Genomic DNA, 14673 nt, shown 5'->3' on the forward strand with positions numbered 1-14673 from the left:
AAAACCAATCATATGCAAGTAATGTAGCTCAAAAGTTTCATCCTAAATGCCCTCCCATCTTTCCCTCCAACACTTGGAGGTTGAGATGAATAATTGTTAAAATGACAAAATTGTTTGGGTACACATCTAATTTAATTTTTGAATTGATGAAAATTAAAAAAAAAAAAATCCAAATGTGTCTTTAAAATAAGCTATTTTGATTTTTAAAGGTGTCTTTTGTTAATCAATATAGTCATCAAATACATTTTGTACTAATCAATTTAGTTCATAAAATTACAACCAACACGAGTCTTTTCAGCGTGTTTTGTCCTCACTCGCACGCTTATCGGGGGAAGTTTACATGTAAGCGTGCGAGTGAGGACAAAACACGCTAAAAAGACTTGTGCTGATTTGTGGGGTCAGTCGGCAATCCTAAAAGCAGTCTGGGGTGTTACAACTAGTGCGCTCTGGCACACGATCCGTGTGCCTTCATACAAAGCAGAATTTCAAAGACCATCAACAAGCACGACCCGTGCATTGAGGCACACGACTAGTGCGCCATGTGCAGAACCAAAATGGTTTGTCACAAACCTTTGAAATTCTCTTATTTATGGCTTGTAACTTGAAATTAATTTATTTTCTATGATTCTAGGCTATAAATAGACCTCATTTCTAAGGCAAAAGACATGACTTCATACTTGTAATCTTACTCAAACGTTGAAATCAAGTTCCTGCATTTTTTTCCATATACTTCCGTTCTTTACATTTCCAGCAATTTTTATTTCAAGTTCTTTATCGCTTTGTTAGCGTTCCGTCATTTACATTTATGTCATTTACTTCCATGTCTTTATCTTATAATATTTTGTCTACTATGATCGTGTGTGAGTGGACTTTTTATAGTTTTGTGATTGTTGGAATAATCTAATGATGGAATCCAAATCAATCCCAAGTCTAGACTCTATTTTATTTGAGTTCCTATTCTAATATAACCTCGTTATCATTTAATCATATTTCAAATACCGAACGAAGTATCGAGAGGTGAAGTTTGATATTGAAACAAATGAGGTTAGAAAGACAATCAAAACAGTTGTACTCAAAGGGGCTCAACAATGATCAACCATAAGAATAGACTTGATCATTGTTTCGAGATACATTCATGTATTTTTAGAGGAAACATGAAATACCAAATGAATACTTTGTCATTAGAAACAAATTCAGTATAAAATAGAGGATAGATAAGGAAATGTCAGATTTATCATTATGATTAAACCACAATTCTAAAACACTTTATAATTTCTGGATTTTAATTAAACAAACATTCCTCTTTATAAAATTATTCCCTTTCAGCTAATCAAAACTAACAGTTAGATTGATAATATTAATAATGTAAACTTTCCGTGAAATCGATACTTTTTACCACTAGGTAAAACCGTCCACTTGCGGGCATATACTCCCTCCGTCCCATAATATGTGAGTCATCTTAAGAAAAAAAGATTGTTCCAAAAAAACTGACCAATTTCATTTTTCATTTTTCAATATAATAATAATTACTTTTTTCCAATTATAGCCCTAATTAATATTACTTTCATCACTCCTAATTCAATATATTCTACATTACATTAATGACAAGAAAGAATACATCAATAATTAACAAGACACTCAAAAACTAATTTTTTTTCACTTATACACCTTTTCTTAATATATACGAAATGAAAAAAAAAAAAAAAAAAAAAAAAAAAAACCTGATAAAATGGGATGGAGGGAGTAGCATATTTTTGTGGATTAAAAAAAGAAGAACCTCTTTCTATCCTTTCATTAAGTCCAGTTTCACATATGAATAAAGTATTTCCTTTCCTTTCATTGACTTTTCTATCCCTTTCTCTTCATCACTCAACAATGGCGGATCAATCGCTTCACCAAACCCAACCATTGAAGCAAATCGCAATCGACTACACTCCAGAAGCATGTACCCACTGTCCTGTCTCCAACACCATCACCCTCACCTACGACCACCGCGGCGGTGCACGATGGCGATCCACCACCCGTTTCCTATATGGAACCTTCACCGCCAAAATTCAAACTCCTAAAGGGAACACAGATGGTCTTAACTTCAACTTCTACCTTTCCTCACACGAAGGTGATAAATCGCAAGATGAGATTGATTTTGAGTTTCTTGGGAAAGATAACACCATCGTTCAAACCAACTATTACTCTAACGGTAATGTTCGTTATAGTTAGAAATTTGTTAGAATTGATTTAAGGTAGCTTATAGTGGATAGTTGATAAACTAACTTATAACTTATTGTGATATAACTTATTGGGAATAAGCTAATTGATTGAATTTCTAGTGTTTGATAAAATTAGAAGTTGAACTATCTTTTTCTATTAAAGTTACAAGGGTAGAATTGATAAGCTATAAGTTATTTGAATTAGCTTATGAAAAAACACTATGACTCTATTTGGTATAAAAATGCGGATAGCTAATAAGTTAGTTTATAGCAGATGAAGTTATAACGGATAACTTATAAGGTAGCTTATAGCTGATTGTATTCGTAGTGTTTGGTAAAATTAGCGGTTGAAGTAACTTATAAATATGAAATGACAAAAAAATGTGCATTTGATTAATATATATATATTAACTAAGATTGCAAGAGTAAAATTGAGATAAAAAGTAATAAGCTTTAAGCTATAAGCTACTTGATTTAGCTTATGAAAAAACACTATAAGCTTGTGAGAAAGTGACCATTACCAAACATGTCTTTTTTAATCAAATGAGCTTATAAGACATAAGCTATAAGCTCAAAAACAGACCTTACCAAACATACCCTATATGTTGGTAAAAATAGGATAAAAGCTCGTGAGAAAATGACAGTTATCAAACGAGTCTTTTGTAGTCATGAGTTATAAGCTATAAGTTCAAAAATATGTTTTGCCAATAGACCCTGAAAGTTAGTTGATTAGGTGGAAGTTTGTTATGTTAGTTACCATATCGTACCTAATTGTATCATTATTATTCATTCTATTATTTCTAAATAATTCATTTTTCTCACAATTTATTTTCTCTTACATGGGTTTAACAATGCTTTTCAACCGGTAATGGAAACAATGAAAAGATACATGAACTGGGTTTTGATTCGTCTGATGGGTTTCATGAGTACGGAATCAAGTGGGGTGACGGGTTGATTGAGTGGTGGATTGATGGGAAGTTGTTGAGGAAGGAGGAGAGGAAAGAGGGTGATATGTTTCCTGAAAAGGCTATGTATTTGTATGCTTCTATTTGGGATGCTAGTTGTATTGCTGAGGGAGAGTGGACTGGGAAGTATTGTGGAGCTGATGTTCCTTATGTTTGTCATTATAAGGATATTCATGTACCTTTGAGCAATGCTGTCGAATGATTATGGCTCTAGATCTCGTGCTTTTCTGTTTTTATCTTCTGTTTTCAGACACAGTGTGTATCCGTGATAGGTGGTTCGCTGTGTATTGGTAGTTGAAAAATCTCAAAATGCTAGCAAAGATTGACACTTCCCTTCAGAAGTAGAAGTTCATGGTACTCTTTGTTCTCACAACTGAGACGATAATCAGGTTGATACTGATTTGACAAAAGGTAGGGAAAACAAATATAAATTGAGTTTTGAGGAATTTACATCTATTTACACTGTTAGTTCACTGTCTCATAAACTTCTTGTGAAGATCGACATCAGTTATTATTGGAGTTTCGAGCAATTTCAAATACTGGTGTACTATTGATCCCTTTATCGCGGAGGTCGACGGTGGACCACCATACTATAGAACTTGCCCTGTTTCGAGTGTCATTCAATTTGAGCATTGTCTTTGTTTGTTGTACTTGTTTGCCACATGATTTATGGGCATTAACATGTTAATTGATTGTTGTAACTTGACATGTAAGAGCATCTATCTCATGAACAATTTTGAAGCAACTGATTTTGGGTTTTTAAGCCTATATAAAGTGGTTCCGACTATGCCACAGTATATTCAAGAGCTTATGCATATTTTGTTTTATTGGTGTAATTTTTGTGGAACTCACATTTTTATACTTTTGGTACAAGGGTTGGTAGGTTTACTGTACATAAAATTGGTTTTTATTCATTTGCAACCCTTTATAATAAATAGACTATCCAGAGGATGTTAGCATCTAGTTTGGTGGCTTTTCTGATTTTTTTTTCCTCTGCAAATTTGATTGATTTCCTTATTTTTGGGAATTTTGAAATGATATGGAAAGTGGAATGAGTCTGCTTTTCTATCTAAATTGAATTTGGCAGTCTATTCTGCTCAAATTAAAGCAGGGTGAGAGGCTTATTTTGTTACTTGTTGTGAAAGTTAAAGCTTGACATTATATTCTCAAACACTGGTCTGATTGGAATTACCAAAACTAAGCATTCCAAGTAGAAATCTGAAACAGACAATTCCAATCCAGTACCTTATTCTTATGTTTTATACTTATTTATGTTGATTTTTTAATGCTTTAAATTTTATTGAGGGTTTAGTTGTTTTCTTGATAATGCCTACATTCTTATTTCTTGGATCCTTTCCTGATATTGGTCAGCTTCTCAAATTTAACTTATGCAGATTATGTATAAGATCCCATCAAACCTATATATCAAATCTGCAACTGCTTGAGCCTTTTCTATTATTACATATCACTTTTGTTTTGTTTTAAAGAGCCTAACCACGAAACTCATACACTAAGTTTTGAGAAGTGGAGAATCTCAGGTTCAAACTCGTGACCCTGCATAACAAATGTCCTTGCCACTACCATCTGAGGTGTACTTATGGGACTTTTTATATCACTTAACTAAATTTACAGACGAAAAATATGTGAATTTCATGATGGCTTTAATCATATTTCACAAGCCTAGTTGTTATGTCAGGAAGTCATTAGCTTCAAACGGATAATATGTAAGTTTGAAGCTGTGGAACTTAACTGGTTGGTGAAACAGTACTAGGACTTCATATCCTTCCTAAAGCATGTCCTCATTGCATTTCTGTTTGGTAATTGCAATATTTTATGCATCAACTCATGCTTTTGAGACATTTGCAGATTCCTTTGCTGCTTTGTGACATTCTGTTCAGTACATTGAAGCCCTTTTTTACACGCACCAACTATTGGTCTCTCTTTTTTCTTTCATATGAACAAGCCTCAAGGTTAGAAAATAATGCTTATCAAACAATAATAAAGCCAAAACAATCTCTTGCAATCATGTTAATCCAAATACTGAATGGAAATGTAACATCTTTTCTTGCAGATATAGTAGTTTTATACTTTTATGTGCAAACAGAACTCAATTTCTCTTTTCATTTGGGGTATGGCTTCTCAAAAAAGAATAAAGCCAAAACAAAACCTATAAAATAAAGGGCATACCAAGGTAAATCTATTATGGCTTATCCAAGTCTACTCACTCAAACAATAACAAGATTAAGAAGAAATTAAGTACCAAATATAGCATATTTTATTAAAATATCATAACAGAAGTAAAATAAGAAGGTCCAACATTAAACATGAGGAAGCAAATCAAATAACAAAATTTTATCCTTAAGAATCATAATCACTTTCCTCATCAGATTAACCTTTGTTGATCTTATTCAAAGCAGATCCACAGATGCTCTCCAGCTCCTTCAAAATGTCCACAAACACAGATGTATCTTCTTCCTTGTTGCCATCAATCAAGCTTTTTCCCTTTATCATTGCAGAATCTATCAAAATTTTGTCTGCAGATGTCAGCATGGAACTAACACTATTATCCTTCATGATTTTCCTCACATGGTAAAGATAGTCATCCAAAGCATTGATTGCTTTAACTTTCTTTTTGAACTTCTTATCTTCAGCCTTGAAATCCTCAGCTTCCTGGATCATTCTCTCAATTTCTTCCGTTGATAGTCTTCCATTTTCATTTGTTATTGTAATATCTTTCTTATTACCACTGGTTTTTTCCTTCGCAGTGACGTTTAATATACCGTCAGCGTCTATAGAAAAGCATACTTGGACAGGAAGGTAACGAGGTGCACGAGGAACTGGAAGACGAAACAAACCAAGCAAGTTGTTTTCACGCGCTATCATTCTCTCGCCCTCATAAACATCAATTGGGACCTCAGTTTGGTTATCATCCGCAGTAAAATATCTGTGTGTCTTCTTGACAGGAATACAAGTGTTCCTAGGAATCACAACATGCATGAGATCTCCTTTTATTGAGGTACCAAGAGACAAAGGTATAACATCTTGCAGCGTCACTTTCGGAACAGTCTTAGGAATCACAACATGCATGAGATCTCCTTTTATTGAGGTACCAAGAGACGAAGGTATAACATCTTGCAGCGGCACCATAAGCAACAGCCTCATCAGGGTTGATGCTCTTGCATAACTCCTTGCCCTTGAAAAACTCCTGCAATAGCTGCTTCACTTTGGGAATCCTAGACGAGCCACCAACAAGTACAATATCATCTACACTACTCTTGTCCATCTTAGCATCGGTCAAACAACTTTCAACGGTCTCCATACACTTTTCAAAGAGGTCCATATTCAGTTGCTCGAACTTGGCTCGAGTGATTGATGAGCAGAAGTCAATACCCTCACATATAGCATCTATGTCAATTGTAGCCTCCGTATCGTATGAAAGTGTCCTTTTCGCCTTCTCGCAGTTAGTTCTCAATCTCCTTAGGGCTTTTGAGTTCCCAATAATGTCAACTTTGTTCTTCCTCTTAAACTCTTTCACAAAGTGATTCACCATTCGATTATCGAAGTCCTCTCCTCCAAGGTGAGTGTCTCCGGCAGTGGCCTTGACTTCGAAGACATTATTCTTTACTGTAAGAAGAGACACATCAAAAGTTCCACCGCCAAGGTCAAAAATAAAAATCCTTCTCTCTTCAAGACAATTAGCTCTCTTTTGAATGCCATATGCAAGAGCAGCTGCAGTTGGTTCGTTGATTATCCGTATTACATTGAGGCCAGCAATGACACCAGCATCCTTGGTGGCTCGTCGCTGTGAATCATTGAAATACGCTGGCACCGTAATCACTGCATTCTTAACAGGTGACTCAAGAAATGCGTCTGCAATCTCTCGCATCTGTGATAGAATCATAGAGGATATTTCTTCAGCAACAAAGTGATGTTCCTTACCATTGTAGTTCACAAGGATCGTCGGTTTGTCATTAGCACCAGCAGTGACCTTAAATGGCCACAGCAGTTGATCCTTCTGAACTATGGAGTCACTATACTTTCTTCCAATTAACCTCTTTGCATCTGCAAAATTAAAACGGTGATGTATATAATTTGTTTTTCAAAGGTAACAACACATAAAAAATAACAATTAGAATAATATATAAAGGATAACAGTGATATGTCACAGCTGGACGAACTTCAGTAACAGCAGAACCAAACAATAACAACAGCCGGATCCAAGGAAGATAGAGTAATCCTGGGTCAGAATAGTGGACATGCACCACAAACATAGGTGGAGAGTTCCGGTGAGAGGCGAAGTTAAGTGTAACGTGGATACTTCAACGACAAAAATTGTTTTAGTGCTGCTATGTGTGTTAGAAACGAAAGAGGTGAATTCATTTGTGCTCAAACTGTGTGGAAAAAAAGGTCAACCAATACATCAAGAAGCAGAAGCATTGCGTCTAAGGCAAGCACTTTCGTGGCTAATGAATTAGGGTTTCACTCAAGGGGCGATAGAACTAGATAGCAAGCTCACTGTAGACAGCATCTCGAGTGAGTTTGGTCACAACTACGAATTTGGTTCTATTTTAAATACTTGTAAGAAATTTTTTTCTTTATCAAACCTTTAGGTTAAGTTTTATTTGGCGGCAAGCCAACAATGTTTCTCAATTGTTAGCTAGAGCAACATTGTCTTATGCTGGTCACCACACTTTTGATTATATTCCAGCATGTATTATGACTATTTTGATGAATGAAAATTATATACATCTGCAAAGTTAATTATGTTTTTGATCCAGTAAACCTCTTTATTTTTAGGGACTAAAAATTAAACAATGCTGGAAACATAAAAAAATAAAAAATTTCCAAAGATAGTGTTGGTAGGGTTAGAGGAAGCTTGATTTTTGGCAGCATCACCAATCAATCTTTGAGAATTAGTAAAAGCAACGCAAGAAGGTGTTGTTTTGTTTCCTTGATCATTGTGAATTATTTCCACACGATCAGTTTGCTCTTGCCATACTCCAACACATGAGTAAGTTGTGCCAAGATCAATTCCTATAGCAACTCCCTCATACTTTTTTGCCATTTTCTTTCAAGTGAAAGAAATGAAACTGTTTGTAAACAAGATTTTAATTCAAACTTTGGAAGAAATACTTTTGTACGGTTTACTTGTGTTTTGGATTGGTTTTAAATCTGTGGAATAGAAAAGTATATAAGTTGAAAGTGTTATGAATTCATAGATTCCCTTTTTGTCCGTTCGCATTGTATGAGTTACGTATGGAAATTCTGCATAAAAAAAGATTGATTGAGTCTTTTGGTTGATCGGCAGTAATAAATTTCATTATTTGCTTTAGAGTGAAGATCCATATTTTTTAACCCTTGGATTCTCAGGGAGCCATGGTAATCTTTCGGTATCCTCCACTTGTGTTACTGAGTTTTTCAGATTTTATTATCATTATGGGGGGTATGTCATAATCCGAGCTTTCATTAGGTATCTTCCACTTGTGTTGTTGAGTTTTTCAGTTTTTATTATCGGGTATGTCATAACCTGTGCTTTCATTCGGTATCCTCCACTTGTGATATTGAGTTTTTCAATTTTTATTATCATTCAATCTAACCAACAAAAAAAAAATTAATAATACTTTAGTTTTTACCAAATCAACAAATTGTAAAACGAGAAACATTAATTCTTGTAAAAAAAACCCAAATTTTTTAATTTGAGAGAGAAGCAACACTACGGTTACACGGTGAACCAAGAGCTTTGATTTTTTTTTTTCTTTCTCAATTTGTTGATTTTCATTATCATTGAAAATGAGAAAATCATTCAATGTTTTCAAAATATCGACAAATTGTGTGCATGAGTATATCCTAAATTATTGTTAGGTTGGATGCTTTAATCTCAGTTTTGATTCGATATCCTCTCTACTTGTGTGCGTGAGCTTTTCAGTATTTATTATCATTCCGTTTGTGTACAAGAAAAATAAAAATTAATAATACTCCCTCCGTTTCAAAATGAGTGTCGTTTTAGGTGTTTACACACATATTAAGAAATGCAATGATTAAGAGAAAGAGAATGGTTATTTTACCAAATTATCCTTATTAACTATTGGTTAGTTTTAAAAGTAATACTTTGGAAGTTGTGTGCAGAGTATTAATTGGAGGGTACAATTGAAAAGAAAAATTTATTATTGTATTGGAAACTGAAAGCGACACTCATTTTGAAACAAATTTTTTTGGCTAAAGCGACACTCATTTTGAAACGGAGGGAGTACTTTATTTTTACCAAATCAACAAATTGCAAATCGAGAAACCACAATTCTTGTAAAAAAAAAAAAAAATCCCCAAATTTCTCAATTCGAGAGAGAAGCAACAATCACACCATCCCACGACGAACCAAGAGCTTTGATTTTTTTTCTTCTTCTCAATTTATTGATTTTAATTGTCATTGAAAATAAGAAAATCATTCAATAATTCCAAAATATCAAAAACCGTAAAGAATAATTATGAAGTATATTTTTGCTTCTAAAAATGAAATGTTGTATATATTGACTACACTACTTAAATTTTTTGGGTCCGTCCCTCATTCGTTCTTGATAATATCAATTTTTTTTATTTATCCTTAAAAGTTTTAAATTTTGGAATGATTTATTTAGAACATTATAAAAAAGTTCTTTTCCATAAATTTATAATTTTTTTTTACATGATACAAATTTAATATAATTTTTTAAAAATAAAAAGTTGAATATAAAAGTAATTAAAATTTGGATCTAGAAAAAAAAATTGAGCTCTTATTTATTTTTTGGATAACATAATTATTTTTTTTTGGTCAAGGTTTGATAACATAATTTATATAGTCGACAATGAGCATTATGTTTAAAGTGGAATATTGATTAATTTATTGATCAAATGGAGCAACTATATACCCAGCTTTGTTCATACCAGCAGCTTGTTGTGTCCAATTTCAAGAAATCTAAGATCTGTTTTAGATTTAGAATAACTTTTCTGAATGAATAATGCTAAAGTTCCCGAAAACTTGAACCCGACAGCTTCACGATTCAATTGCTATGTTGTAACAAAAAAATAAAATATCACCACTACCTCCTGTATTCCACCAATTAAGGACTGTACACCAATACAAATTAAACACATGCATTCTTGAAATTTCAAGAAAAAAATTGTCGGGCTGTATAGCAGGGCTGTGAATGAATTTATTTTTTTTAAAATAACTCATTACTTATTTTAATTTTCTTTAAGAAAAGATTTTTTCACAAAACATGAATGAAATTTGTGTATGTTCTAGAGTTGCCAAAGGAGGTTATTATAACCTAGCAGAAAAGTGTATTTTCTCTAGTAATGTGACCCTATGCTCCTCATATAACTTAACTCTATCAACATTTGCATGATGAAGTGTTTGCTCTTCTAGTAATGCAATGTGACAACTATTGCCATATATATTCCAAAATATATGATCAAATAATATTTTCAAAATAATCCCCTTATAAAACCGAACGTGCATCCATACATATATATATATATATATATATATATATATATATATATATATATATATATATATATATATATATATATATATTGTAGAAAGTGATGAACACAAATTATTCATGGAAAACAAAGAAAACACTGTTATTGCTGACATTTTCAATTAACAGTTATTGATCAGTTGGAAGTTTTCTGTTATGGTATTGTTGTTGTTGGTTAGTTAGAAGCAGTTATTACTAGTCAGTTATAGCTAGCTCTTGCTATATATATATATATATATATATATATATATATATATATATATATATATATATATATATATATATATATATTCCCTCTCTGTTCACATTCTATAGATTTTTGTAAATTATCAAAGATTGTTGAAAATCAAAATTTATTCTTTTTGTTCTTGTGGCCCAAAAATGGAGGAGGATCATAAGAACGAGTTGGCAGCAAAGATGATCAGTTCCACTACTGATCAGCAACAGAAAGAGGGTGGCGGTGGTGATGACGTAGTGATTAACGAAGGCGGCACTAGTAGACTACTAGTGATTCTATATTGCCATTGCCATTGGTTCCTTATTCTGAGGGGAAATGCTGGCGAGGTATAGCATAAATTAACCAATCTTCACATATCAGGTGCAACTTTATATTTCATTAATGTACTGTTACTATATGGTTATGACTGAATTATTTATTTTACAGGATGTAGTGGAAGCTATATAGAAATAATCTAAGGCATCTCGTCATCGTTGATCTGATATCTTTATAATCAAAGGTCCAAATTTGACTAATTTAGTGAAGCTGTAAATGTTTCTCTCATATCTCATAATTTGTGTGCACGCACATATTTATTTGTTTATTTCAACTTACTATAGGCAGTGAGAATTTCAGATACTTTCTTTATTTGTATCATGTTAAACAAATTTATGGTAAATTGTATTGTGTAATGTGTATTATTATGCTTTGTACAAAGCTGCTCTTATATAGATAATAGATACAACACAGCAGAATCCAGAAGTCCTAGCTCAACTGACAAAATGCCGAAATTGTTAAGTTGGATTCCATGACCGGGGTTCGAACCCCGGTACCTCCACTTGTGTGTGTGAGTTTATAATGGCTTTGCCATTTCGTCTATCTACCAAAAAAAAGATACAGCACAGCAGAGAACACTACTCAGTCAAAATAATGAGCTGTCTAAGGGATACAGTTATTATGACAATATCACAATCATATAATTATAAATGAATACTGTTCACAATCATATAATTACAAATGAATGCTGTTAATTATGTTAAATGTTGACATATAATTATAAATGAATATTGTTCACAATCATATAATTACAAATGAATGCTGTTAATTATGTTAAATGTTGACATCTTTGACTAATCGTTGGTGAAGATAGTCGTCATCATCGTGATGGATTCCATGACCGGGGTTCGAACCCCGGTACCTCCACTTGTGTGTGTGAGTTTGTCTATCTACCAAAAAAAAAGATACAGCACAGCAGAGAACACTGCTCAGTCAAAATAATGAGTTGTCTAAGGGATACAGTTATTATGACAATATCACAATCATATAATTATAAATGAATGCTGCTCACAAGCATATAATTACAAATGAATGCTGTTAATTATGTTAAATGTTGACATCTTTGACTAATCGTTGGTGAAGATAGTCGTCATCATCGTGAAAATGTAATTTGTTCCGTTATGTTGGCTGATGATAGAGGAAGGAATTCTGGAAATATCCCTGAGAATGAGTAGTGCTATTAACAATATTCACTTTAAATTCTTTACTATTGAATGAAATTCATGTGAGACTTTATTTTCAAAATGATAGAACTTACATAAATTTCAATCAGTAATAAGTGGTGTTAGAAAGAGTGTTAGAGAATGCCGCACTTATTTGTTTTATTAAAATGAGTAACATTGATTTAACAATATTTATCTCTTTATGAATCAGATTATCGTGGCCACTTTCAAGAAAAAGGTCGATGAGGAACCGAAGAAAAAGAAGAAATCAGCTGCAGGATCTTATGATGCCATGCCACAGCTGCTGCTTCAAATGGTAATTCATATTCGGAAAAGGTTATCAAAGAAGAAGGTTCTCGAATGTTAGCAGAAGAACAAACGAGTCGCATTTCACCAACACCTAGAAATTTGCCAACAACTCCACCAGCCACAGATGGAAACATGAATCCCATCAATAGGAATAGGAACCTTTCTTATGAGAGCATGCATATTAGAATTCCATCCAATGTCAATTTCCATTGATTTTCTGTTGTCTATCATACGATGGCTTTCAAGATCTGGCTCCTCAGATATCTAACAAGCTTCCAAGCCTTTAGAGGGAAATGTTTCAGTCCTGAAATTATGTCCAAATGTATCAATCGCAAAATAGTTGTTTATCTCATTAATTGTTGTTTTTAAGGATTCAGTTTGCTTCTCTTGATCAGCTTTTGGCTCACGAAATCCTTTTTAGCATTTATTCCCTCTTGGTTGAATCCAATTCTACCTTGTATGTCCTCTTCATCATCAATAATATTATATTAAGTTCCTACTTGAGAGTGGGCCTACTCTCAGGACAAAACTTATTATTATTGACGATGGTGACAAGGACATATAAGGTAGAATTGGATTCAACCAGGAGGGGATAAATGCTAACAAGGAATACGTTGAGCCAAAAGATGATCAAGAGAAGCAAATCGAGTCCTCAAATACCACAGTTAATGAGATAAACAACAATGTGGCGGTTGATATATTTGGACAGACTCTCAGGACTGAAACATTTCCCTATAAAGGCTTAGAAGCTTGTCAGATATCAAAGGAGCCAGATCTTGAAAGCCATGGTATGACAGATAGCAGAAAATCAATGGAAATTGACATTGGATTGAATTCAATGTCTAGCTAATTTTCAATAAAACTGAAAAGTTCTTTGATTAGTTTTTTGGAAATGATTCCAAAAGGCATAAATGTTTCCTTTTCTTTTAGTTGTTTTTAGGAAGGATGATAAGGAATTTGATTCCCATGCCATGCTGCAATTTTATGTCATTAATGAATTCCTTGTAGAATAGAAAGAGATGATGATATGTTTCAGGTTTTACTTTAGCAGAAGGGAAAGTGGATTAATTATGATACTAGACTTTTGACATGTGCGTCGCACGGGTTTTCCCGACTATAATATAGACCAATAAATAATCTTTAACCCGTAAAATCATTGACATGGTAGAAAATATTTTCTTCAAAAAAAAAAAAAGACAAGCGGATAGGAATGAAATTGGTGTGCAATGCATTTTTTTAGATGGAATTTGTTAGGTTAAATAATTGCAAACCTAATAAAGCAAATGAGCGGGAAAAAATTAGGTTAAGTTGCTGCAGACGTAAGAAAATTAATAAATAAGGATTCCTTGTAGAATAGAAAGAGATGATGATATGTTTCAGGTTTTACTTTAGCAGAAGGGAAAGTGGATTAATTATGATACTAGACTTTTGACACGTGCGTCGCACGGGTTTTTTCGACTATAATAGAGACAAATAAATAATCTTTAACCCGTAAGATCATTGATATGGTAGAAAATATTTTCTTCAAAAAAAAAAAGACAAGCGGATAGGAATGAAATTGGTGTGCTATGCATTTTTTTAGATGAAATTTGTTAGGTTAAATAATTGCAAACCTAATAAAGCAAATGAGCGGGAAAAAATTAGGTTAAGTTGCTGCAGACGTAAGAAAATTAATTAATAAATAAGGATTTCAGTTCTGAATAATTCTGACACTTTAGCGGTGGATATGAAACTTGTAACATTGTGATATTGGCAATGAAAATCTCATGGTTTTTCTTACAAATATTTCATAAATTCTGTTGTTAGTATATGTATCATAGAAAAAATATAGAACTGAAATCCACAGTCTAATTAAAAACTCTGTAGCATCGACAATTTTGATCAATGCATGTCCGGTGTCTGACACATGTGATCACATTTGATTTATATTATTTTCTCAAATTATTACCGGTGTGA

The 14673-nt window shown here is 33.1% G+C and overlaps 1 protein-coding gene, 1 long non-coding RNA gene and 1 pseudogene across 2 annotated transcripts; 2 read left to right on the top strand and 1 right to left on the bottom strand.

Moving 5' to 3' along the window:
• Positions 1-1765: 1765 nt before the first annotated feature.
• On the top strand, positions 1766-3969 carry LOC146897976 (putative xyloglucan endotransglucosylase/hydrolase protein 27). Its single transcript, XM_085733995.1, has 2 exons — positions 1766-2195; positions 3071-3969. The coding sequence occupies exons 1-2, from the start codon at positions 1813-1815 to the stop codon at positions 3372-3374; spliced, it is 687 nt and encodes a 228-aa protein (XP_085590121.1). The 5' UTR covers positions 1766-1812; the 3' UTR covers positions 3375-3969.
• Positions 3970-4349: 380 nt separating this feature from the next.
• LOC146897977 (uncharacterized) lies at positions 4350-7933 on the top strand. The gene is made up of 4 exons (XR_015022141.1): positions 4350-5142; positions 5244-5363; positions 5590-5761; positions 5938-7933. It is a non-coding gene; the product is annotated as an uncharacterized LOC146897977 (long non-coding RNA).
• LOC146897978 (heat shock 70 kDa protein 4-like) lies at positions 5425-8237 on the bottom strand (annotated as a pseudogene).
• Positions 8238-14673: the final 6436 nt, after the last annotated feature.

Source organism: Medicago sativa, chromosome 8, assembly GCF_051527215.1.
Source record: "Medicago sativa cultivar Bolivia chromosome 8, Bolivia_mono, whole genome shotgun sequence".
Lineage (NCBI taxonomy): Eukaryota > Viridiplantae > Streptophyta > Magnoliopsida > Fabales > Fabaceae > Medicago > Medicago sativa.